The sequence below is a fragment of the Trichoderma virens genome (assembly GCF_000170995.1).
Source record: "Trichoderma virens Gv29-8 chromosome Unknown TRIVIscaffold_3, whole genome shotgun sequence".
Lineage (NCBI taxonomy): Eukaryota > Fungi > Ascomycota > Sordariomycetes > Hypocreales > Hypocreaceae > Trichoderma > Trichoderma virens.
Window position 1 is genome coordinate 2,099,547 of NW_014013746.1, and position 25,951 is coordinate 2,125,497.

The 25,951-nt window shown below is 51.4% G+C and overlaps 7 protein-coding genes across 7 annotated transcripts; 3 read left to right on the plus strand and 4 right to left on the minus strand.

Moving 5' to 3' along the window:
- Positions 1 to 5,151: 5,151 nt before the first annotated feature.
- Positions 5,152 to 7,388, minus strand: TRIVIDRAFT_215507 (uncharacterized protein; the record flags this gene model as incomplete). Its single annotated transcript, XM_014104455.1, has 1 exon — positions 5,152 to 7,388. The coding sequence occupies one exon, from the start codon at positions 6,847 to 6,849 to the stop codon at positions 5,920 to 5,922; it is 930 nt and encodes a 309-aa protein (XP_013959930.1).
- Positions 7,389 to 10,865: 3,477 nt separating this feature from the next.
- Positions 10,866 to 11,890, minus strand: TRIVIDRAFT_62397 (uncharacterized protein; the record flags this gene model as incomplete). The annotated part of the gene is made up of 3 exons (XM_014104456.1): positions 10,866 to 11,295; positions 11,448 to 11,590; positions 11,747 to 11,890. The coding sequence occupies 3 exons, from the start codon at positions 11,888 to 11,890 to the stop codon at positions 10,866 to 10,868; spliced, it is 717 nt and encodes a 238-aa protein (XP_013959931.1).
- A 3,421-nt stretch (positions 11,891 to 15,311) lies between these two features.
- On the minus strand, positions 15,312 to 17,709 carry TRIVIDRAFT_62398 (uncharacterized protein; the record flags this gene model as incomplete). Its single annotated transcript, XM_014104457.1, has 2 exons — positions 15,312 to 17,339; positions 17,659 to 17,709. The coding sequence occupies 2 exons, from the start codon at positions 17,707 to 17,709 to the stop codon at positions 15,312 to 15,314; spliced, it is 2,079 nt and encodes a 692-aa protein (XP_013959932.1).
- A 667-nt stretch (positions 17,710 to 18,376) lies between these two features.
- TRIVIDRAFT_72812 (uncharacterized protein) lies at positions 18,377 to 20,220 on the plus strand (the record flags this gene model as incomplete). The annotated part of the gene is made up of 4 exons (XM_014104458.1): positions 18,377 to 18,685; positions 18,736 to 19,191; positions 19,278 to 19,592; positions 19,652 to 20,220. 4 exons carry the CDS (start codon positions 18,377 to 18,379, stop codon positions 19,712 to 19,714), a joined length of 1,143 nt encoding a protein of 380 aa, XP_013959933.1.
- Positions 20,221 to 20,858: 638 nt separating this feature from the next.
- On the plus strand, positions 20,859 to 21,431 carry TRIVIDRAFT_62400 (uncharacterized protein; the record flags this gene model as incomplete). The annotated part of the gene is made up of 1 exon (XM_014104459.1): positions 20,859 to 21,431. The coding sequence occupies one exon, from the start codon at positions 20,859 to 20,861 to the stop codon at positions 21,429 to 21,431; it is 573 nt and encodes a 190-aa protein (XP_013959934.1).
- An 871-nt stretch (positions 21,432 to 22,302) lies between these two features.
- Positions 22,303 to 23,376, plus strand: TRIVIDRAFT_62401 (uncharacterized protein; the record flags this gene model as incomplete). The annotated part of the gene is made up of 2 exons (XM_014104460.1): positions 22,303 to 22,800; positions 22,849 to 23,376. The coding sequence occupies 2 exons, from the start codon at positions 22,303 to 22,305 to the stop codon at positions 23,374 to 23,376; spliced, it is 1,026 nt and encodes a 341-aa protein (XP_013959935.1).
- A 942-nt stretch (positions 23,377 to 24,318) lies between these two features.
- On the minus strand, positions 24,319 to 25,740 carry TRIVIDRAFT_79402 (uncharacterized protein; the record flags this gene model as incomplete). Its single annotated transcript, XM_014104461.1, has 1 exon — positions 24,319 to 25,740. The coding sequence occupies one exon, from the start codon at positions 25,375 to 25,377 to the stop codon at positions 24,493 to 24,495; it is 885 nt and encodes a 294-aa protein (XP_013959936.1).
- Between the last annotated feature and the right edge of the window lie 211 nt (positions 25,741 to 25,951).

The following is a 25,951-nucleotide window of genomic DNA, read 5'->3' on the forward strand; positions in this document are numbered from 1 at the left end:
TCCACTGTCTTTTATGACTCAACGGATTAACACAATCCCCCTACTGTACACAGTCACCCGTTGAGTCATTGAACCTTCTTGGGCATATAGCCCGCTGGATACATGTAGTCATTAAACTTAACCCACGGGCTTATAGCGCCATTAACCTTTGATCCTACTCTGTGGCATTTCTCGTTTATCGAAGAAGCTTGATGCAATGATCGCGTCGTAGTCATGATTTCTCGTATGTATTCACGGTTGGATTCGAACGGAATCGGAGTTGGATACGACTCTAGTCATTTGATCCAAGAGCTGAGTTTATCAAGCCGGCTCTCTCAACTCGTATTGAACTACCCTACTATCCGAAATAAAATATTTGCACTATCAAAAGCCATTCATGCTTGAGACATCTTGACCTCGGTTTTTTGCACACTGATCGCATACTACGACTTTGTAGCTTGATATATTGCACCCTGCCTATTCGAAGAATCCGCATATGCAATACTAGCTTTGCTGGAATGCATCTGTTGAAATTGATTCCATTCCGAAAGGAAAGCCGTGACGTGATTTGTCGGCCGACACTAGTACCCAGCGAATTTTTCTCTTCTTCGCCGCCCAGTCAGTCATCCGGCGGATGATTTGATATTTCGAGACGAACTGGACATGCAGCAGTCAAGTATGCTTCCATAGATGTAACAAACCATCGCTATAGATATCGGAAATCGATCTTCTTCAAATATCTCGTCCATGTTTATTCCAAAAATAACCAAATGTGGGGGTAATCGGTATTTGCCACTCAATTTCTCTCCGCTTAATTCTTTCTACTTCCTGAGGGGATTCCCATTCTTTGAAATATCCTCCTCATAGGACTTGAAACACTTACGAAGAGGTACTTCGATACAAACATGGTACTGAATACCTACCCAGCCAAACGTCCAACACACTTTCTGAACGGAGTGACTAAGTAGCTAACACACAAATTGACTACCTAGTATACTAAATTATGAGGAACTATTACAACTCAATAGCTACTTAAGTGTTCATAGTAGACACTAGAAGAAGGTAAAGATGGTATCAAAATAAGGCGGTGCGGTGATAGCAGATAGAATAGCTGGATAAATCACATAAGAGATACTGTATCCTATATATATTTGTATAACACTCTTCAACGTAGCCATGTCTTTGAATATCATTGTGTGTTAAATACATTCAAGGAAAGGGTTAATTGTAGGCAATGCAAAGTATTTATGGTCCTCAATACCATAACGGACCTCGCTAAACCCAAGCCTGCATTTATCTTGCTTATATCCTGGGCTGAGATGGACTATTACAGAACGTAATCGCTTCAACAGGATCCACATCCGTTGTCACCCTAAGCCATATTTTTGGCTTAGGACGATGAACGATGATTGACGGAATCTCGCGGTTCTTCCACAAAAAAGTGCGTACCCCCAGACGATCTACCCATGTACCCGCAACAGCTCGTCGTCAATAGTTTCTCCATCTTACGAGAGCTTATCGTCGAAATATTAGTGTCTGTGGGGTTAGATCCAAGCGAGATATTGCGTTACTGCATTTATCCAACGAAAACGCTGCGCGCTATGACAACACGTAGTTGATACTTGCTGTCCAAGGAATATGATAGTCGGCACTTCGGTCATGGCACGAGGATGGATCATTTGAGAGAAACACGGTTGTATTAGTGAGAGATTCTACGTAACGTTAACTCGAACAAGGTCCGGACCTGTACGGCGCCCATGTTGAGCGTAAGCGAGGAGAGGGCATCGATGCCGGCCCAGTTGTGTGTAGGGCCTTATGTCCGAAGAGCAGCTCAGGCTCATACACTCTTTGAATAATCTAGTTAGAGATATATACACATACTACTCTCTCTCTCTTCGTGAGTATCACTCGCTCCTAACATTGAAAGCCAAGCGTTGTTGAGAAAGTCTGTGCTTATAGCGGCATTTACAAAGGCGCGAGCTTTCAGAGAAATGACCCAACAAAGCTACAGACTCAGTTGATCTGTACCGGTGCTTACGGACCAGTCGGGCCAACAGCATCAGGGGCTCGACATCAGGCCGCTGACTGACTGCCAAGCCCCTGTTTCTGCACCAACGGGGACGGCGTTCCGCGGACGAGAAGCCACTTTGTTGTCGGTCGAGGGAATATCTATGCCCAGCTAGAAGTGTCGTAACCGGCGGCTTGCATGAAGCTGATTTAACATCCCTGGAAACTTTCATCGTAAAAGGGAATGGATATTCAGCACCCCAGCGACTCTTACTCTTACGTGTGCTTGTATGGAGAAGAACGACCAAGAATTAATCAGGCCATGTTGGTCAGCATATTAGTTATCGCAACTGGAATTTTTGTACGTGCTTCTTTTATGTAGTGATTTGGAAATAGATGTATACTTGGCATTACTATGATTACCTTGGCCTAGCATCGCTTATAGCAGCTGAATATTAATATCCTCTATAATCTTGTCATGTTGGATAACCAAGTTGGGAGTTGGGGGCACAAAATATCCACTTCCTCATGCTCCATATAGCTCCATGACTTCGCTAGAGCTTTCCCTGCTTAGAAGTGACGGAACTGGGTCTTACATATACGAAGTCATACGAAGCCACACCATGGATCAGTCTCGGAATTCGGGACGACGGAGTCCATGTAATTGAATTGAAATTCAATCCGCTGCATGCTGCAGTCTCATTTGGTCGCCGACTCCGAGCCCCGACCTCCGACTCCCACCAATACGGATCACCCCGGTCAACACACAGACCTGGCTCATCATCTCGCCTTGCCCGCTGCTTACTCACAGACATGGATTCGAGATTGACAGGTGCATGCTTGCTGGCATGTACAGTAGCTGATTTCAGGTCCGGGAGAAGCCGCGAATAGGTACCGGGGGATGCTGCCGACTAGGAGGACTTGTGCGTTTTTGTTTTTCAGCTCTTCACGAGACCAAGCTCCTTTCTTGTCTTTTCCACAGAGACATAGCAAAATGGGGAAACAAGACAGCCACTACTTACGATCCGCATATTCATGCTACTCAGCCCCCCTGTTAAACACATACATAGCACACCTCTGCCCACAATAGGAAATCCCAACCAAGGACACCCATTCGGAGATATATACTCACCTCAGTTGAAAAAATAAAGAGGAAACAGACAAACAAACAACAACCTAAAAGCCCGCTCCAAAAGCGGCTTTTTGCCTAGACATACTACTGCATCGCATAAAATTGCTCAGCCATGTCCCTTGAAGGCTGACCCCCAGCCAAGTGGATCTCTTTTTTTTTCCCACAGCCCTGGATAGATTACCAAACATCGCCAAATCTCGTCAGCAAGCATCCAGCTCTTACGCCCCAAAATCGATACCCTGCAGAGTCAAGGGCAAGCAAACTCCCAATGTACCTTTTTGCAAACATCTCCTCCCGTACGGGGTATACATACACTTACTAGAAACGGCATATGTATATTTTCTAATTCCCCTCACGCTCCAACACCGTATTCTCTAAGCCTGCTTCTCTCCTCCTAAATCCCCCCCCCCCCTCCCTTTGAAAAAAACATGGGCTTCACCCAATCAGTCATGGCCGCTGACCAGGTTTTGACACAGGCTCACGTCAGAACCATAAAACGCCTCCCCAGGTAGCGATATTTCTGCCCTCTTGGCCTTGTTTCTTTTCTCGAAACGAAAACATCGAGATTCAAGCTGTGGTTTTTTTTATGTTTTAGAATACCCCGCGCGGCTGCTTATCTCAATACTAAGTATAGCAGATTCATTTCATTCTCCAGACAATCTTTTTTACACAGCGAACACAAATGCGCTTTAAAAAAAAGAGCCGAGGGGGAAAGAGAAAATTAAGGAACGTGGAGCACAGCATGTGTTCTTTCACATGGGAATAAAAAAAAAAAAGAGCAGAGACGAAACGAACCAGGCTCAGGCCAGGCGTTCCCATTTCTCCGACAGAACTGTGGCGCCCCGGTTCAGCCTTGTACGGCCATTTCCGCGTTTTCCTCCAGGGATTTGGGGGCGTTCGATAACACTCTTGTGAGCGGTTTTGCTGGGTGCTAGTGATTTTTTTTTTCTCCCGCAGCCCTGTTTGCTGCTGCATGACTTCCAATATGGGATGACTCGAGGTAAGGGAAACCGGCGTGACGGATATGCTCAATCCTCAAGTCATGTCGTTGGTTGTTGCCGAAGAACCATTACTCGTGTCTGTATGGTTATCCATTTACACCCCCGGTCATGTCTATATACTGGAGCTCTCTTACTGACTCCTTGCCAGGAATTCCTCATCAGCAAAAAAAGCAATCAGTAAGCCAATACAAATAACCAGGCCTAGGACTAAGAACCATCAACGCCGAGCCGGCCATCTCGAATGAGTCGCCGGACCACTCATCAGCAAACCCCATAACTAAATTCGGACTCCTTCCATACCCCTTGTCGTCCCGTCTCTCGCAAGGACTGACAAATCCGGGCCCTTGTTTCTTTTTTTCCTCTTTCCTTTCTGTTGGTCGTGTCATCTCCGTGAGACCTCGTCTCGTCCGTTTGGTCACCGATGAGTGACATCTTCCCTTCCCCCTTCCCCCCTCCCCCGGGAAATCTACTAAGCTTGGCAAAATAACCTGGGAAGGGAAGCCTGTCCACACGACCCCCCGGGCGACAGAAACGATCAAGAACCAAGTGACTGATCGGGGATTGTGAACAAGCAGAACATGGACCAGCCTGCTAACTGGACTGGTATGACCAGCCTAGAGGTGCCCGCTTACTTGCCCTGATGAGATCTAGGTTGTCATAGCTCTTATGTTTCACACCCCTATTTGTCATGAGCTGGGCCGTTTTTTCTCCCCTCCAGGGATTCCGTAGGCGGATGAACTAGTAGAGGCGTCAAGGATGCGGCCCTCTGCTTGGGAGAAGTGTCACTAATAAGGTTACGGCTAAGGAACGAAACAGGACCCGAGGCCATCGTCGTCCAGGAGCGTTTGCTGCTTGCAGTCCTTCGGCCGAGAGGGGGGGAGGGGAGAGATCCTGGTTCATCCATCCTTTATGACTATTGTGATAGAGAGAGAGAGAGAAAAGAGGCGTTGAGGCTAGTAGAGAACGGTTGGCGGATCGTGGGGCTTCTCCGCAATGATCAATCACATGGCGCGTGTTAGGATCAAGTTTCATGAATTTTCTGACAGGATTCTTTTATTCAAATATTTAGCAAGCTAAGAGGAAAGAAAAAGAGTCTTAGAAAGAAATAGAGTCATCATATCGTCGTAATATTCATAACCTAATAAGCTGTAGACCAGGAGGAGGAGAAACAGGAGGAAAGGGGAAAACGTCAAGGGCCCAATCACAACCCTTCTTTTTTTACATTCCAATAAAACAGAACTGACTCCATATTACAGTGCAGCTTAAAAAGTGCTTTTGAATGAGAATAAATAAATACCAGGGGGAGGGGATCAAGAGCATGCAATCAGGACAGTGACAATGAGCAGCCATCTAACCGAAAACAAGTCAAAGTAAGCTGGTGGGGGAAAAGCTGAAAGAGCAAAAGAGGAAAAAAGGGGAGCTGGGGGAAACAAGGTTGAAACAAGGAGATGTAACGAGGCGCCACCCCATGTGAAGAAAACAAAAGTGAAATCGGGACAAGGAAAAAAAGAGCAAAGGGATAAAACAAGCATCCTGCGCCTCCCGACTTAGTTTCATGCATAAGATAATGCAGCAATCCGCTCCTCCCCCTTGCAAGCGCTGCTTTCTCAGAAAAGAGAGAACAGAAGGGGTGGGAAAAAAAAAGGAAGGACAACAGAGAGAAACAGAGAAATGATTAGCGAGGTCCGGGTTGGTCCGGCTGAGGCATCAGATGTTGCGCGCGCACACGCACACGCACACACGCCCCTCCCCCTTTTGAAATGGCTGGGCTTTCTTTCTCCCTTCTCACTCTCGTGCCCATCACCGCATCTCCTCTGGAGTCACAGTAGCACCGTAGAAACCACCGCCGCTGGCAGCGCACGCTAGACAGGCTCCGCCACCGTAGACACGTGTATGGCGAGTCCAGCCAGCTCCGTCGCGATCGAGAACCGAGAGAATCTCGCCTTGGACGTCGACGTTTCGATGGGCGTGATCATCCAGCTCGGAGCCAAGACCTGAGGGAGGCGCAGGCGGCAGCAACCCGGCCGACGGTGGGTAGGAACTCGGCGAAAAGGTTGGATCCACGGATTCAGCCTCGGGCGACTGCGCTTGAGGAGAGTGAGACCCAGAGACGCTAATGGGGAGCGTCCTAGTGTAGGATCGCCGCCGCGGGATGGAGGCAGAGTCTGGGCTGCCTGTCTGGAAAGCCGTGGTGGACGTGGAAGACATGTAATCGGGGTTGGGCTGGTGAATGAAGCTCTGGCTGCTGGGGGACCGTTCGTTGTCCAAGGTGAAGACGGCTGTGCTCAGCTCCGGCGGAGTCAAAGGTGGCGCGGGAGGCAGCCGGGAGATGAAGGGTCCTGGCAAGGTGCCGCCAGCGCTTCTCCAGTGCGGGTGCCGATCCATGGCGGCCGTCGTGTTCGTCGTCGTCGTTGTCGTGGTGGTGGTAGCCGGCGCCCTCAAGTCCTCGTGTTGGTCGTTGACCCCTTCAATGTTCTTTTCATCGTCCATTGGCCCAAGGTGTGGCTTGTACTGTCTCTGGAGCGGCAGGTTGTTAGTGGGGAGAAGAGTTGCAGTGTTGCGCCTCGCGGTTGGTCTAAGCCATCGGTAGATCGTCTGCACACAGTAGCGTGCAATGATGACCAAGGCAAAAATAGACAGTCCGGTTCGAACAGACTCCCAGGAGGGCGGTTGGGCTTTCAAGTAATTGTAGTCGGCGCCGGGTAGGCCTCCACGATTGGTTACGGGCATGGTGGACTGGGAGGTGACTGCTTATGGAAATTCGGCCTGGCGCCGTCAGCCGGGGTCCCTGCCAAGTCGCACTATTCCTGCGGTCAGACGGCACTCTTCTGCCCTACGGCGTTTGGTAGGGCGTTTGCTGGCGACCAAGATACGATTGAGGCGGCTGCTGGTGATGTGCTGCCGTGGGGCAGTCTTGCGCAAAAGAGCAGACTCTAATTGGTAACCTCCGGTTGTCTCGAGGTCGGCACCCTCGGATATTGGTTTGTCAATGATGGCCTTTAAATGACCAAGGGCGGAGGCTGGATACGGCGCAAGCCGAAGTGACACGGGGGGTACTGAGTAATGTGGCGATTCTGCGCGGACTTTTTGTTGTTTTAGCTACCAGGTGCTGTCCCAGCGAGTCACTCGGGTTGTCTCGTGTCGAAGTATAGACTAAGTAGCTGGTACGACATCGATAGGTCGTTGCCTGTGACCGGGGGAGTGCTGCGCTGCTCAGTTGATCAAAGGACTCCTGTTCCTGTTTCCTCTGTTGGAGCAAAGAGAAGCGGCTGACGGAAAGAGTGAGTGAGTGAGACAACACCACAAGGGGGGGAAAACAAAAAATATTTTGTCGGGGTGAGGTGAACCTTAATATAATTCAAATTGGGATGGGATAGGATACGGTGTGTCTCTCGTGCGTGTGGCCTTTTCCTCTTCTTTCTGGCGAACAGAGGGGCAAGCGACGAGAAAAACTTCCCAACCGCGCTAGATCCCACCCGGGGAAGCGCAAACAAGTACATGTACTGAAGAAGAGAGCAAGGCCTGAAGTGCCCAGCGGGAGTAGCCTCTCAGCCATCCCAAGCTAGCATTAGAAGAAACATCCGAGCGAAAGAGGGGGGTGGCAGTAATGGCCGGACTCGTAGCACCGCTAGAACAGACTCGGGCAGCGAACGCCATTCATGTACAAGTACGAGCCAGGAGGCGTACGAGTACGGAGCACAATCAAGCAAGACCGATTTGCTGATGGCAGCTGGAGTTGTCGAGCTGGGGGTGTGGGATCATTGTGACAAGGCCAGTGCTTGCTGGGTGCTTGTGATTTGCCTCGCATGGCCTCGCATGGCCTCGCATGGTCTCGCATGGCATGGCATGGCATGGCATGGCATAGCATATTAGCCATGCTGCTACTACTAGCAGTAGCCTGGCAGGTCCTGTCGTAGCATGTCTGCTGCTGTGGTCCGGTCCCATTTCCACTCTGGCCCCTCCCTCTTCCAGCTCACGGGAAGCACCCTACCGCAGCCATGGGGTATCTCGGCGCCGGCAAAGACAGGACGCGGAATTTGGGTCGCGCCAAGCGGTTGATCCTCTGTGGACGACGGGCTGTGTTCTGCAGTAGTGGCAGAGTGCGGCCGACTGACGAAAAAAGCTGAGAAATTACCGCGGCCTGCCGTCCAAACAAGGGCACGACTGCGTATGAGTAGCCGCACCGCCTGTTGGCATGTACAGCAGGTATTGGCAATGGGCACCAGACAAAGTACGAGCAGGCGCCAAAACCAGCAAGGCCCGGAGCAGAGGGGAGTGTTTCGAGGCCCTGGCGGCACGACGGAGATCCCTGTTTTCAGCAGACAACAAGGCAGCCCGTTCTACTGACGGCGTCCCTGACTCGAGGGCTAGGCACGCAGGCTTGGAACTTATTTGGGGCATGTTTCAGTGCTCGGCGCCGTCCCCGCCTGCTGTGCTTTCGGTAGCGAGATCCAAGGAGCCAGAGGCGATTTGCTTTGCTGTTAGCGGTGCCCGCAATCGGCGGGAGCTGGCACCCGGACAGTATTCAGCTGAGGTGAGCCCTATCGAGACACCCTCGGTGCGAGTCGATGTGTTTTTTTTTTCTCAGTCGCAGTTCTTTTTTGGATACACAGGCGCTGCTGACGAAGACGATTGGCCAGAGGCTGGCCATGTGGCCGATAGAGACGTTCTGATTCTGTGCTTCCCGAGAGCGAAGGGGACTGGGCTGGACTGGAGGAGAAGTCGATAATCATGATGCCTAGTATACTGCAGCAGTCCGTACAGCGCGTACTGTGCAGTATACCCAGAGGCAGCTGTGCCTATTCGGGCAGGCCAGGATATGAAGCGACATCATCCTTTGTCCGGGTTTCGTCTCAAGTCAGCACATGGCATGGTGATGGGTTTGCGTCGAAGCCAGTTTCGGGCACAAGATCAGAAGAAGCAAAAAAGAGGGGGCGCGACATGGAACCAGTCACCAGTGTGCGACCCCCCCTCAAGTGAGTCCTACAGCTGCTAAAACCGCTGCATTGCAGTTGTGACGGAGTGCTATAGGTACCTACATGTAGTACCTTGCAGTGGGCGAGTGCAGGTACCATCGCAACACGTTGATTTCCATGGAGGCTGGTTCCCATTATGCAAGAGATATAGTACAGGCAACAGGGCCTAGAGCTACTCGCGGCTTGGCGGCGCTCTCCGCGACAGCGCAGGTATCGCCATCCGCGGCTCCTTGTATCTTACGAGTACTATAACACTCCGTAATGGTGGATGAGTACCTGCAAGCCCGCACGGCAGCTCGTATACTTGTACGTATACTCGTACTTTGGTTTTTGCTCTTGTCTGCTTACGGGACGGACTGACTTGTCCTCGCATCAACGTCTGTCTCTGTGGCTGACCTGGCCAAGCTAGACCCTGCTGAAAGCGTATGTGCACTGGCCACGGCGCATCTGGTGGCGTCCTGGGCTCCCGTCATCGGGGCCCGAAGAGGTCAATGGCTGCTGTTGCGAGAAATTGCACCGGGTGGCACCGCAGTTGGCCATTGACTTTCCCAGGTTCACTTGTCCGAGTACAGTAGCGGACATGTACATGTATTGTTAGCGTTGTGCTGGGGCTTGCATGCAGCGCTTGTAGCGGCAAGTACCTGCGGGCAGCGTGGCGGGCGGTGGCTCGCCGGGGCGGGAGTGTGCGTGTACATGGATCTACTTGCCAGGCACGAGACCTGCCCAGCTGAAAGGCGCAGCCCTAACTTGGCGATCCCAGGGGGCCTAGACGGGGTTGACGATGCTACTCTCGCCACTGGCCATGCAGACAGAAGAAAGAAAGGAGGCGAAACAGACCAGCAAGCAAACAAGCAAATAAAACAAGTAAACAAAGAAGGCAAAAGTAAAAATAAGAGATAGGTAATACTACTAAGGTAATTAGCCCACCATCAAAGCCGGCGGGAACCCAGCGGCGGGTGCCAAAGTGCGCCAGGAACCGGTGTGCGGTTTGTGCATTGATTTGTTTGGCAAATAGAGTTAAACGTTGCGTCACTTGCATGACCCAAGGCAGCTGAAAAAACCTGGTGGGTGCGGGATATCGCGCGGGACATGGTGCTCAAGTGGTGTGCCCGTTTGATTGCGCAGCCAATGCTCTGCCGGCAAGAAAAGCAGCATCGAGTCACAGGGACCGCGAGATGCAGCAGCCCCGATATTACTGCGAGATGCAAGCAGGGGAGGGCATCATGACCATGAGGAGCAGGATGGAGCAGGAGGAGCAGACGAGGCCTAGCGCAGGAAGAAGCATCATCATCAAGGCCCTTGGGCCCTTCGTACGCTTCTCTCTTCTCGGCAAGATGCGGTATCTCGTACAGTAATACATTGCATCCAAGGTGCGTGCCGTGCTGTCTCTCTCTATCTCTCTCCAGCAAGCATCATGGCACTAACATCATGCACCTCGCAACATGCCTGGTGCATCCAGTTAGCAGCAAACAAACAATCCCTGAGGGCCGGAACATGGCCGTCCTGCGAATGTGACAGATACTGTCAACATACCATACAAGGCCATGCTGTCGCAGCCTGCGCGCATGCGACCACTCCCGCGTCTGTCAGATTAATTAATTCTCTCAGCCGGTGGATTCTCGCTCGTGATGCATGCCGGGCACAATGACGCTATGGCCATGGTGCTCTGCATGTCTGGGTGTCTTCCCAACTTCCGTACCATGCCCAAAGCATTCCGGGAATCCGCGGCGCAGCATCAAGCAGAAACAAGAGACATTCGCCGAGGATGAATCAGGAAAGCCAACTATTCTCGCATCGCGGCCATGACTGAACCATCCAAGCCATCGAGAGGCGTGGCTGCGCTCTCCAAATCCAGAAAGTCGGTAGCGAATCCCAGGCGTGCCACAGCCATTCGTCGGAGGCGGTACCTGCGCAGGTAGCGGTACAAGCACCGACTTGATACCTGCCCAGCTGACCAGCCTGCAAGACGCGGGCTTCTAGAACGCTGGGCCGTCGAGCTTCTGCCGATCTCCACCGCTGTGCGAGAACATCCATGAAGCCGCATCCCCCTCCACCTCTGCTGTGCTGTACTATGTACAGTAATGTAACCGTACTGTAACCGTACTGGGCCGTGCGGGTGCTGCGCTGTGGTCCCGGTAGGTATCGAACGTCTCGAGACGGCTCCTCGACAGGGCCCCAAAACCAACCCCAGACGACTTGGCTGTGCAGTGCAGTAGCAGCCGGATGATGATGACTCCTCATAATACCTGCTAGAGCAGTCTGCACGCCGCTACGAGGTGCCGGTTGAGGCATGTACAAGTACAGGTACGGGCACAAGTACAGGTACAGGTGCTGGTACTCTCATTGCAGTACCTGCTGCACTCTGCGCGGTCCTGTATGTACGAGGGCGCACTTTCCACTTTGGTGCCCACGACAGCTGATGCCTGCTCCTCCTCTTGCCTCCCATTCTTCGACTTGCAAAGTTTTTTCTCCTCCTCCTCCTCCTCCTCCCCTTGCTAGCAACAAAATAGTTATTCAACTTTTTCCACAGTGGCCAAATTCTCTTCAGCCTCACGCCCTCGGCGAAACAACTTGCACAAGCGCATCGTCGGTGTTCCGATCGATCTCAACTGAAATCCCGACTATTGAGGCATCGACGCTACGCTACGCACTCTGCTAGCCCGAAAGTCCGCTGTCCAGCGCTGCGGTTGGCCCAAGCACTCGTCACTCGTGGGGCGGCAGATTTCTCCGGCCCCAAACCAGACGCGCACCAGGCCAGACACAGACAGACAGCAGACACCGCTGCCACTCGTCATTTCGTTTTCAGCTGGCTGTGGCACGAACCCTGGCATCCTGACCGCTGCGGCTCTGCAGCCAGACCTCCATTTTGACGCACACTAGCATCACAGTCCAACTATGCATACTTGCCTGGGAGAGGCTCAAAACATGCGCACCAGCATGCTAGCACCACGCCGGTGTTGCTGCCGACCCTCGCATGCTGCGCTGTACTCTACTTGTGCAGATTGCGTCCAAGGACGCAGACACGGGCTTCTTTCCCTTGATGTTAGTCTAGCAATGCGCCGCATGGATCGGGCATCAGCAAGCTACCTTCATTCGGGCAGTGTGTGACACGACCCAAGACGGATCAGCTTCAATCCGACTCTCACTTGGTGCATTCCGGCCCTAGCTTCTCTCTTGCTTCTCCCCACCACGGCTGACCGTGATCGTGACCGTGCGTCCGTGGGAAAAGCTCCGTTGATGAGCTAGAGACTCTCTTGCCCTACTTCTCCCTGATGCACCATGCCGGTATGCTGTGTCAGCAAGTCAGCTTGGGCCGCCGTGCCATCAGCAGCGAAAGCGGGTGTGCCCAGTTCTACCATGTTCCCAGTAGGACTTGAACTTCACCTCCGTTTGGGGTGTTTCCGTCAGCCTTACAGCCATTGGGGTACCCCTCCCCCGCTCGTCAGCATGTTATTAACCTCTCCCCTCTCCATGATTTAAAATGGTTTAAATTGGCACACTCCAATGCTTTACCGCCTACATAGTACGAGTAGGTGCTGGATCTGGGCGTCTCTGGATTACATTTGTCGATTTTGCAGGCGCTATCTTGGGGTGCCACATTCGTTGCCAGCGCTAGCATGGGCGACGCAGCAAATCACGACTTGCAGACGGGCATCCTCCTCACCGTCATCGCTGCAACGCACAGTTTAACGTTGGCCCGAAGTACTTGGATAGTTTGGCGGATCCCGTCAAGACTTGCTGCTCGTACTCTCCTACACTCCGCTTATACATGGCTCCATTGGAAGCAGAGTAACTGACGATACCCCATACCTCAGCGCCAGTCAAGCATGCATGCCGTGTTCAATTCGCCCCCAGACCCTCGAGACTCTCCCACATGACGGTATCCACTACATTTGTGCAACCGCAGGTGAATCACTAGTACGAGTAATATTGAGTCTCCATTGCCGGGTGCCACGTCGGCTTGCCTCGTTGTTTACGTGGGGCAGAGGGTAAATTATTTGATATCCAAAGCTATTTTCAGGTCGACAAGCATCCGCCTCCTAGCGATCAACATAGTGTTGCCTAGGGCATCCATTCGACGTGCCTTTGCTCTTTGCCACTCTGACGGTGAGAGTTCGTCTAGATGGCTGCAGAAGCCATGCTACGGCACTTGTGTGGGGTGTCTCAAGTTCATTGCTGCTGATATTGGTCCGGCTGAGTGTTTCTGTCCGAAATGTTGGTGGAGCCATCTGCACGCTATCGGACATCTATCGACAGCTCAGCTGCAATAGTTTTGCGTTTCCGCCTGACTACTACGTGGTCAAGATGTCTCTTAATATGTCGACATCCTGACAATGTTTCACAGGTGCGCAACCTTCCCCCCTCTTGCAAGTACCGGCATAGCAAGTCCTAGACAAGGCCTCGTGACTGGTGTTTCACCGCATTAGACTGCATGTTGGCACGGTCATTGGACTTTCACAAGCCAATACACTTGCTAAAAGGGCCCAAAAATTCTAATCAGATATACGAAAACAGCAGTCATCCTCCCTGAGCCGACCTTCGCATAAGCGCCGCCGCAGGAGCTGGCACTTGTAATTGCACCGATTCGCCATTGCACGACCAGGACACGGGAGGATCATGTTCCGCAGCAAGGCACGGCAGAGTTACATAAGATATCGCTAAGCTAAGACGTTTATCTTTTGTACCTGACATGACTCGCTAGTTGTTCCTATGACGCCAATGAGTCGAGATGGCATCCGGAGAAGCAACAATTGGCTTCGTTCCTAAGCGACTTATACGGAGAGACATGACGGCGTCTAATGCTCAACCAGTCATCTCCGCCAGCTTACGGTGTATTTATACAGGCGCCCTGACTCAGCTGCTCACCTGACGCCCATACTATGCAAGCCGCCTGAGCCGGTCGCCGGTTAGCTCCTCCCTGAAGCGGTAATATCCAGTCCCACCAACGCCGGCAGACCCATGGCCGGGCCTCTGTCGTCGGCCTCTGATGTTTTGATTCGGAGCTTGCTATTTTAATCGTTCATTGGTCTCTTTCATCCTGATCAGGTTGGGACGATGGTGGTGATGAGTTCTAGGAGTTCGAACAAGTCACACATGGGTGCGGAGCCTATCGTTCTCCTTGCGGAATGGAATGTCATTGCTCTTGTCGCCTCATAATCTCACGCGAGTAGAAATGCTTGGCATCTGGACATCTGGCCATTTGGTTGGATGGGGGTCCGAGCTGCCCGGCCACCGTCCCCGGAGAAGTCTGGTCCAGTCGGGGCCGAGGTGGCCACCCGTTTCCCAAGTCAAGCCTAGGCCGCGCGCAAAATCTAGCAAGAGTTCGTTCTTTTTGTCGAACCGAGTCCTAGTCATTGCGTGGTGCATACGAAATACGAAAATACGAAAGGTGAACCGCTTATCATGATTAATATCCGTCAAGGTCGCAATGAGATGCCGTGACTCTGTTCCGGTGCGCTCGGGCTCCACACAGCTCCCCCCTCCGAATATGCCGGACCGAGGTTGCGGCGCATCTGAATTTATTCGTCACAGAACCTTCATGAAGCGCAGATGCAAGATGCTTGACATGAAATTCTACTGGTACGTTTCATAAAACCAGTCGATTCAGCACGATATACTAGCGTCTCAACAAAGATGTCTGAAAAAGAGGAAAGGCCAATGAACATGTAAAATTGTGTGACCCCCAGCGCCGGATCCGCCCCCTTGAGTCGTTCCTTTAGTGCTATATGCGCTCCGCTCAACAACTGCTATATACTTGCTCGTCCAAGAAGACTACCTAGGTAGGTAAAACCACCACATAAACCGCTAAAAAAACCGTACCTCGTCAAATGCTCTCACTGCTGCTAGTAGTTGGGCAGTAAGCCGCTCACCACCCTGACGTCGTAAATGCACATATCTGATATCCCCTCGGCTACTCAAGAAAAAAAGAAAAGAGAGAGATAAAGAGTAAGCCGGGGTAGCTTGATGACCTCTAAAAAAAGGGACATGTAATCAGGGATGTCCTCGGGAGAGGCAAAGAGAAAAAGGAGGAACTTTTGCATTTCAAGTGCGCGGATTCTGTTATCCTCTTTGCTCTCTCCTCCCCTCTTGCATCTTTTTTTGGCAATTTGTCATCGTCTTGCCATCGGTCTCGTTTTGCTCTTAGACACACACTCTTTTTGAGGTGCCAAGAAAAAAAACATGAAACGAAAAATGGTTGAAAAAAAAAAAAAGAAATCACATAACTGCAAAATCCATCGGCTCACCCCCCGCTGTTGTCGACCCGTCCATGTCATGCACTTCACGCTCCTCCTCCATCATGTCAATCAGGCTGTCGAGATTCGCGTCCAGGACCTCGCCGTCTTTGGAATCGAGGCAGCGCTTTAGCAGGCGGCGGTACTTTTCGATCTTGTCGCCGACACCCACCATGCTCAGGGCGTCGACGTACTCCGTCTCTGCCTGCCGCTGCTCCATAAGCATCTGGCTGAGCTGTCGGGCGAGAGTAAGCCGTTCCTCGTAAGAGTCGTCCTGCATGTTGGGGTTGTTGGGATTACTGCTGCCGTCGCCGTTCAGCTTGCTCATTTCGTTTTCCACCGCCTGGTGGATATGCAGCCTGTTTTGGTGGGTGATGAGGGACAGGACGTTGTGCCTGACGAGGTTAGCCTCGCTCATGACCTTGGCAGCCACGTCGTCTGGCTCGAGCTGAGCTTCGAGCTCCGTGATTTGCTGCCGTACGGCGTTCAGCTCGGCCTGGGTGTTTGTCAAGATGCGCCGGGCCTCGGCCTCTGCCACGTCCTTTTCATGCCACTCCTCGTCATAGCTTTTCGCGAGCAGCTGAAACTTTTCCATAATGAGCGGGGAGATGCGCGACTGAACCGTCGTGGCCGCCGCTGATTGGAAGGACAAAGGGGGCTTCCGCGCTTTATCGCCCGCACCCGAGAAGGCGTCCCTAAATGTGGCGCGCCGCTGGGAATCCGGCGCAAAGGGGGAAGATGACCGCTGTGGCCCACGGTCCTTCTTTTGAGCGTTGAGCTCCATGATGAGATCTTCTGCGCGGACACCCTCATTGTTTGGAATGTCCGTCGAGGCATTGCGGCCCAGCAGCGCACGGATGCATTTCCTAGCGTTGCGCAGAGCAGCAAGGTGCAGCGCTGTGTTTCCGTCACCGTCCTGCACATCGATGAGCCGCTGAAAGGCACTCGGTTCAAATGCCTCCTGCAGCTTATTCAATATGTTGTCCAGGTAGTATCTTGAGCACGACGGGCTGTAGACACGGCCGTTCTTCATGATGGCAGCGTGGTGGATGACGGTGCATCCCTGGCTATCCCTGACATCTACCGTCTCAAAGAGCTCCTTCATGACCGAAGGAAACGTCTGCTTGTCGTAGCAATTCGTAAAGTTGACTGATCGCATAAACGGTGTCTCGCCGCGGATATTCCGCACAGCAACGTCTGCATTAAATCTCTTAAGCTGTTTGATCACGTCCACGTCGCCCATAGCGGAAGCCCAGTGCAGGGCCGTGTGGTTTTCGGCATCAATAAGCCAGTTTGGCTGGAAATTCGGCGGCGGATCGGGCTTCACGGCTGGCTGCTCATTTCTAGAAAGAAGGAAATAATCCAGAAGCTCGTCGCCGTACACAGCGTGCTGCTGTTCCGTGAGGTCCTGCAACTGCTCTTCTCTCTTCCTCTTCCTGTGGCCCGTGGACATGTGGCCCATATCGTATCGATCATCTTCGGCAACGTACGAAGCCGAAGCTACGGTGAGGTTATCTGGCGTGTCATCTTCCACGCCGGCCATGACGCTCTCACTGTTCTCGTACTCTTCGACAACTGGCATGGCGGCTGCCGCTGCGTTAGTGACGCTGGGTGCCATGCCCGCGACCTTGGACCTACCCGAGTTCCATTTTGGAAGTGGGGGACGGGACTTTGGTGCTTTAGGCTTGCTGGCATGCCTGGGAGCGGGAGGAGGGCTCTCGTTTCCTGGAACAAACTCGAAGATGGGCCGTATTCGATCATAGACGCTGTGCCGCTGAGCGAGGGCCTCGCCGGCTTCAAGCGGAATCCAAGTTCCCTGGTATTTGCCGTAGCCACCCTGAATCTTTTCGTGAACATCCTTCTGCACGTCTCTTTCCAGAATTCTCGTTCGGGCTGGTTTATCGAAGCCTGCGGCTTTTAAGATGTGTGTTGCGTTGATCCAGTCATCGTGTCTCCTTCGCATGACATGTTCTTTTAGGTCGCCGCCGAATTGGTATTCGTAAACGGGAATCTGGTAAGACAGATGTGGTTAGTTTATGCGATGGGATGCACTTTCTTTTGTTAAGCTCAAGATGGATTTTGTGGTGTTGGGAGCACAAGCGGGAGGTGACAAGAAGATGGAGAAGATAGAAAGGGAGGCAAGGAGAAGCTCTTAGCAGGTCCACCATAGCTTCCCCCCCTTTGCGATTGATGATGATAGGAGCATTGATTTTTGATGGTTGGTTTCTGTGATTCCCACGCCCCCATCCTCCCCAATTGAAGGCCCGTATCCAACAACCAGGTCATCTGCACATAACCGCCGCATCCAAGATTCACTGGGGATCTCTTACTCCACTGTACGTGGCACTGAAAATGCCGGTGCCTGCATTGCCCTTGACCATCTCGGCGATGGCGAGTCCGGGCACAATATCAACAAACAGAGGTCGCAAGCAAGGCCAATTCTGGCAGGGCGAGGAGCAAACGCTGGTGAGGCTGCTAGGGCGCAAAAGGGTCGCTTGTCGGGGTCATGCAGAGCGTTTGGGGCCTCGCCATATGGCAGATTGAGGAAGCTGGAAGCAAATTGTCACGTCGGCGACGCGGTCGGTGGTTGAGGAGACGCGCAGACGCGAAACCACTTTAACAGGCCTTTCCTGCCTGAGGCGCCACAGCAGCGGGCAGCCCCACGTGATGCGGGTGTGGCTTGCGCCTGCGTGGGCGCAACTGGCAGCGGCTGTGGCTGGTAGCTGAGCTCCATCTCTAGTGATGTGCATTAGGGACGAGACATGGCCAATCACCCTCGACCACAACTTTGGAGCTGGTGAACCTGCAAGGCCTCCAACCCGACGACTTCGAGAGACCCGACAAGGCTACCCAAGGCTACCCAAGGCTACCAGAGGCTTCCAGACGTCGCCAATGCTGCGGGCGCTGTGATCGAGGGCCGGGCACGCAACGCAACTCTGTCGAACACACCAGTGGCGGCAACCAAGGACGAAATAAAGGGGGAGCCAACGCCGCGGAGGACGGCAACGACGTAGCCGCCAACTGCATTCTTGGGCTCAGCACGCGAAAATGACGGAAATACTGCACAATGCCCCAATTGTGCTGGACAACGGCTCGGGCACCATCCGCGCTGGTTTCGCGGGGGAGGATCTGCCCAAGTGCTTCTTCCCTTCGTGGGTCGGGCGGCCGAAGCACCTGCGAGTCCTGGCCGGCGCGCTGGAGGGGGATTTGTTTATAGGGAACAAGGCTTCCAACGAGCTGAGGGGGCTGCTCAAGATCCACTACCCGCTGGAGCACGGCGTCGTGACTGACTGGGACGACATGGAGCGAATTTGGGAGTACGTGTATGGCGAGGGGCTCAAGACGCTGAGCGAGGAGGTTTGTGCACCAGCAACAGTGACGAAGAGAGGCCGCTGACACCACCGCAGCATCCAGTTCTGCTGACAGAGCCTCCTCTGAACCCCCGGAGCAACCGCGACACGGCCGCCCAGATTCTGTTTGAGACGTTCAACGTCCCCGCACTGCACACGTCCATCCAGGCCGTACTGTCGCTATATGCCAGTGGCCGGACGACAGGTATCGTTCTCGACTCTGGCGACGGCGTGTCACATGCGGTGCCTGTCTACGAGGGCTTTGCCATGCCCAGCAGCATACAGCGAATCGACGTCGCGGGCCGAGATGTGACTGAGTATCTACAGACGCTGCTGCGCAAGAGCGGCTACATCTTCCACACAAGCGCCGAAAAGGAAGTGGTTCGGCTGATCAAGGAGAGCGTGTCATATGTGGCGCACGATCCTAAGAAGGAGGAGAGGGACTGGATCGGGGTGAAGCCCAACGAGAGCAAATTTGCCGAATACGTCTTGCCAGATGGTCACAAGCTAAAGGTGAGCACGTTTTGGCTTCCACCAAAGCACTGGATAAACTCCTTTCCCTCTTTATCACTCTTCTGGATACTGACTGTTTTGGGTAGATTGGCGCTGAGCGATTTAGAGCTCCAGAGATTCTGTTTGATCCCGAAATCATCGGCCAGGAGTATCCTGGTGTGCACCAGATCGTGGTCGATGCCATCAGCCGCACTGACCTGGATCTCCGAAAATCACTGTATAGCAACATTGTCCTGTCAGGCGGCAGCACGCTGACAAAGGGCTTTGGTGACCGACTCCTGACGGAGCTGCAGAAGCTTGCGGTCAAAGACATGAGGATAAAGATTTTTGCGCCACCAGAACGCAAATACTCTACATGGATCGGAGGAAGTATTCTCGCTGGTTTGAGCACCTTCCGCAAGGTAAGCCCCCCATATATCTGGATGAGCAAGTAGACGTGCGTTACTAACGAGCGAGATAGATGCTGGTGAGCATTGATGACTGGCACGAAAATCCGGATATTATCCACACGAAATTCACATGATTCACGAAATGGAAGCGGGCGTATCGGCATAAAGGAGAGCGAAAGTTGTCTTTGCATGTCTGGCTTCTTTGGTTCAAGATGGAGCGCGCAGTAATATTGAACATTTCTCAAAGATGAGCCGTAACTGATGCGGCAGGTCTGGCAAAATCTGCTCCGATACCAGAGGAGACCAAAGGAAAAAAGGGGGAAAAGAAGAAAAAAAAAATTGACAAGTTTTCCCAGGAGGTTAGAAGTCAACTGGTGGTGTACAACTAATTTTCTTTTTTTCCTTCTTCTCACGAAAACAAAGAACTTGGTTTATGATACAGAGACGGGAGGGTTTTTTTACAGGGAGCGAGCGGGCATTAGACGAGGGAGTTGTAGGACTTTGTCTGATTACCTAGATGAAGGGAGCCTAATGATACCCCGATTTGCAGTTGATTGTTGGATTGGGGGGTTGAAGATGGTGTATGTAGCTGGGCACTTTGCACTCTGTACGTGTGTTGATAATTCATGAGGTTATGCTGAGTTGATGGTTTCTGTTGTTTTGTTGTCTTCTGTTGAGATCAAAGGTTTGTAGGCGAGTTGTGCGAGGGCGAATCAGCATCAAGTCTTCTGATAGGATGGTTTCGTGGTCTAGTTGGTCATGACATTTCGTTAACAGTTTAGTTGACACCACCGAAAAGGTCCCCGGTTCGAGCCCGGGCGAGATCACTATCTTTTTTTGGAGATTGCCTCTCTTGATATTTTTTTAGGGGTCTGATATTCTCAGTTGCTTGAAAGTGCAGGCAAATCATGAGGCTGCTGTTGGATCGATTTAGATGTTGAGCCTCGTCCATCGCCTTGCTTGGTGTGTTGGATGCGCTTTCGCTCAACTCAAAGCTCTGTTTACAAGAGCAACTACCACCCATTTGAATCACTATCGTACCTACTCTATACGCGAGTTTAAACCTTTGTTCAGCTATGGCGACGCGGCTTGTTTTCTGGTTTCTTCATCTTCTCTCTTCTCTCTTCTACATGCATTATTTTCCTCCCTCTGTCTCCATCATCCTCTTTATTTTTGTGCATAAAGCCGAGCTATACGACAGATCTTTGGACAATTCATTGCAGGTGAGATATCAGACATGATCCAAAAGAACTCGTAAGTAGCTAATGGCGTCAAGATATGGCATTTCGCTCTACTGGCCAGCTTCCTTCTGAGGCTGACCAAAACACATCACCGCCTCCCAACGAGCGACAAGGACATCCTCCTCGACCAAACGCGATCTTTGAACTCTTCGCAGTGAGGAGAGGAGGACTTGCGGCTCATGGAACAGCAGCTTGGGAGGCGCGAAGAAGGGTAGGAAGAGCCCCTAGACGGCGGGCTGGAGAGGCGATGCCAGTCTTGAATGGAGTGCTCTGTGACGCTGCTATCCAGGAAAGGAGTGACTCCGATGAGCATTGGGCCGCAAATGTCTCAGATGATGGAATCGGCATGGAAAATGAAGAGAATAAGGTCAACATGGTAGAGGAAGACCATGACCTCGAAATGCCTGATCAAGATGCGATAAATCCTCCCATTGAGCAGGTCGAGATGGATTCTGCAAGTACGCAGCAGCAATTCGAGAGGGACGAGGCAGATGAAGAACCCCCCACAACTGAGACAGATCCGCAATCCATCATCGATATGGCAACTGAGGAAATCCATCATGGAAATCCGACGACACGAGATTCTTGTGAGGATGCATCCACTTCTTAGGCAGCGCCGCAGGTCGGTTCAAAGAGAAGATGAACTTTAGATCGAAGATGAACAGCAAGTTTAGGGGGGGTGGTAGCACGGCTATCAGCTTCGTGGAGGAAATGCTTGAGAAGGCATGTGGCGTGGTGTGTTTTATTTTTTTGATGCGGCGTCCATGGCGGCCTTTCACTAGATGAAGCCCACGCAAATTTCCAATTGGCAAGCAGAGTCAGAGGAGCTGGTGCTTTTGCTGGGGTTTCTCAATAAGCGGTTGTTTGTTTATTTCTCACCGTTTGACATTGTCTATGATGTTACATGATGGGGTCTTGTTTTAGCAGCGAGAGTTTAGTTTATCAATCGTTACAGCGTGCAGACCACAATGATATTACATCTTCTTTGTCTTTCAGCTACAGTGAGAATTGGACATTGATGCTCGTCTTCTTACTTACACGTCTTTCTAGTAGTTTGTCGGGCGCAAATGAAGCTCGACTATTTTTTTAGAGCTTTCTAAGGTACCTCTTGATCCAACTCGCGGCGGAGAAGGCCAAAATGGAGACGAGCGCCGGTAGACTTGGAAGATGTTGAATAGAAGAAAGTAGCGGTAGTACAGGAACATAACGATACTAGAGGAACATAGCAATAGTAGAATAATATAAAGTAGGACTTGCTTCGTCCTCATGATTCATACTTTGAATGAACCCAGCCCACGCAAGCCACCTCTCTCGTTGACTTTGACCAACACCAACCCCCCAACCACAGCAAGCCACTGCTCAAACCTTCAACCTCGTAAGGTCTTTCTCACGCCTATAAAGCCCCCGTCTTTCACCCTTTCCAGTCATTCTCAATCCGTATCATAGGCCGTATTAACAACTTTGAAGTACAGAGAGCCATCATGGATCCACCGCCTGACAAAATTCGCGAGTTGATATCGCGTCTCAACGAGGACCAATTGCAGCAACTGTGGAAGCTGCACGAAGGACAAATCCTCGGGCCCCTCCTCGATATAACCAAGAAAGCATGCGAAAATATCAGCCTTCTTGTTATGGACAGACTTGATTCAGAGCCTGTTCAAGATTATGTGACCGAATTGGAGACCCGACATCGCATTTTGCAGCGAATTCAGCGCAATACAATGAAATGCTCGGACGACGAAATCAACATGGCACTATTTGCCGTCATTATGGTAGCCCCGGTAAATATTCTAGAGTCGAGAGTTGCGGCGCTGGAGGATAGCAATCGTCGCAATGATCAGGCTGAAGTTGATGAAATGCTCGCTCGGTGGCGGAGTGCATGCATAAACGGCATTCAAGCATTTATGCCGCCTCAATCAACCTCGCTTCCCCGACGCCTTACAGATCTTCCACAGGCTAGCTCCGACGCAGTCAACCTTGTAAGTGTCTAGGTCATCTGTTGTTGATACATCTCTAATGTCTAGTAGTGTAAGGAGCGAGATAGCAACGTATGCCATTTCACCGGCATGTATGATCCACAGGCGGCCTATATTATCCCGCTCGAAGCGACAAAGAGTGCAGCTGTATCACGCATAGCGGATATGCTCGAGATATTCTGGGGCGTCGGGACAGCGGCTCGACTTTCTGCGTTAATTGGGGACCCTAGGATCACCAATTCTCCTCAGAATATGCTTTCGATGAACCATCAGCTCCATGACTGGTTTGATGGTTGCAAAATAGCGCTTAAACCGCTACGAAAGACAGATGAGGGTTATGTCCAAGTCCAGTTTCACTGGCTCAGACAGGGCAAATGCGTGCCACATTTCACCACAGCCACCTACTACCCACCTTTTGAAATGTTGATGGAGAACAGTGGGATTCTGAAAGATGGATCCTGGGATATAGGGACCGCCCATCGACGAAGTGGTTTGCGCCTTGAGACAGGCCAGACCTTTATCTTAAGGTCGGATGTCCTGAATCATATACCCAGCTTTGAGCTTCTCGAGCTTTCGTAGAATCTCCTTCGTGTGGCCGCAATATGCAGCGCTTCTGGTGAGCTATGGTGGCCGCTGTTCGAAGATGATGAATACGATGATTCAATCACTTCGGACGAGAACGACCATTTCTACATAGATCAGTGGAGAGAAGGGGTCGACAGCGGTATGGAGCTCGAATCTGATGACGAGAGGGAAGCCGATGACGAAGTCAACGGAGACGAGCAGCCTGTTTGACCAACTGTCGGATCATGGGAAACACTGTGATTGCTACTGTCTTCTACTATCGTTACATTGCTGTACTATCGCTATATTGCTGTACTACCGCTACTTTCTGCTACTATCGCTATATTCCTCTGCTGTCTGCTACTAGCACTAGCTTTACGTTTGAGATACGGGGTAATGAATAGCCACTCCCTTGATCAACCACCAAGTTTCGATTTCGACCTTGGTTCGAGGTGAAAATAGAGGGAGAAACGGTCGATGTCGCCCTCATATTGTCGAGCCCAAGGTAAGTAGCAGTTTGACTATCTCTTCTAAAGTTACGAGAGTGCTAAGGAGCATTCTGCATCAAACCAGTGGCCAGGTCTATCCAATGCAAAAGACAGGTCGCCCACGAAGGCTAAAGTAGTCAATGGAGAAATTTCGCTAGCTTTAGCTGCCGATCCCAAAACCGTAAATAGGAGGTCGACGATGCGAAGTCAGAGCTAGAGTCTTGCCTTTTCGAGAGACAGGCAATGGCAGACGTGGAAAAGGCCTAGGTCAAGTTTGAAGCCATATTCGATGCTACAGGGGAGGATATAGCAAGGGTGTCACGTCGAATGGAACGATAGTTACTTGTAGAGGAGTGGTTATCGAGGCATATACTCGGGTACGGTTGATGCTTAGGTTGCGGGCCATGAGAGATAGGAAAATATGGTTTTGCATACACAAAAGCATTACTACGTATAAACAACAAAAAGTGAGATATTACTCGCGTAAATTATGAAATGCAAAGCTATAATATAGAAGCCTCTGAAAGGATTTTTTACGTCCTCTTCTAACGACTTCCACCACTCCCTGTAAACTTGGAGTAACCATGTTCGAACTCGACGCCATTCCGCGTGTTGGCTCGAGGCTCCTTCTGCTGTGAAATCTTCATTTCTGGTGCTCCGCCATCGCCTCCATCAATTTCTCCGTACACTTGTTCAGAGTATGGATTAGCGCGGCCGATTCCGTTGACCAGATTTTGACAGCTTCCAGAACGCCGTCAAGTTTCTTGTCCATCTCAGGGGCAACAAGCTGAGCTGCCTTGTTCGCTGCCTTATCCACCACTTGTTCAAGGAGTTGCTCCAGGGCTTGGGTACCGTCCACTCGCTGTTGTTTCTCTAAGGTAGATTGATTCGGGTTTGCCGGCCGCTCGCTGGTGGTATCTTGCTCGTGGTTGACATGTTTGCTGTTTTCAACAGCCGCATTGTCCTTGCCTGCCTCGTCATTCTTGGGGCTGTCTTGATTCTTGACATGGCCCTCTGACTGGAGATGAGCTTCATCTTCATCTCCACCGTCATCGCTCACATACTCCTCATCATCCCAAAGCTCGGGATCATGGTTGCTGCTACTCAAGGACGGGTCAACATATGACAGCTCCGTTGAGAAATATTGGCGATACTCAGCCGAGAGATCTTCGATAGTAGAGTTTTTAAATTTAGGTCTGATTCTGTACTCTAGTTCCTTGACATAGCCTAGCAGCGACACTAGGAAGACCCATCGAGGCCAAGTTACGCGCCCGTTATCGATTGCCTGATAAAGTCGGTAGTCTTTGTTGTAGAAGTGGTTCCCGCGATATCTCTTTTGGGTGACTAGCATATCGCGGTACTCTTCTTGTTCCGCCTTGGTCATGGCTGTCGCTTGGGACCAGTAGCCTTTCAAAGCACAGACTGCGCAGTCGTAGTTTAAGGCCCTGGGAGAGACGTTGAGATCGGAGACGCGAATCTCGATGGGCGGGAGGTTAACTTTCAGGTCGTCCATAGTGTCGGGCTGCATTCAAATCGTGGCTCTGATGTTGTGAAGACAGGAAAGGTTGTGGGTGATTTACCATTTCTTGAGAGTAAATATACTGCAGGAAGAACAAAGGCGAGCAAGGACAAACAAAGAGAGAAGAGATGACGTATCACGGCGGATCCGTGCGGATGAACTGCAATGTTAGAATCCATTTTGGACGGCATCAGTTTGTACTCTGGTTGCTTTGAATTCTGTCCTTTGTTCCAAGTTTGCAGCTTTTCCTCATACTGGGCGTATACAAGCTTCATGGTCTTGTTAGTACCTAAGTACGTATCCATCTGAGGTTGGTAACATCAGCTTAGGATAAAAGAGGGGCAAGAAGATATACGGTATTCTGTCAATCAGCATTGACAACGAGTATGTGAATTGCAACATCGCTGTTTGGACTGAATCATTGGCAACAAAGACGAATCGAGGCTGTATTTGGTTGGTTGTTATTAGTACACTCAATCCGGAAATTGCGTGCCTGGGTATAAGGCTGAGTCATGACCAAAATGCCCCGTGCAGGGTAGTCGTATGTTTGACTCATTGAGGGGTTACAGTAGCTTCATGTTGT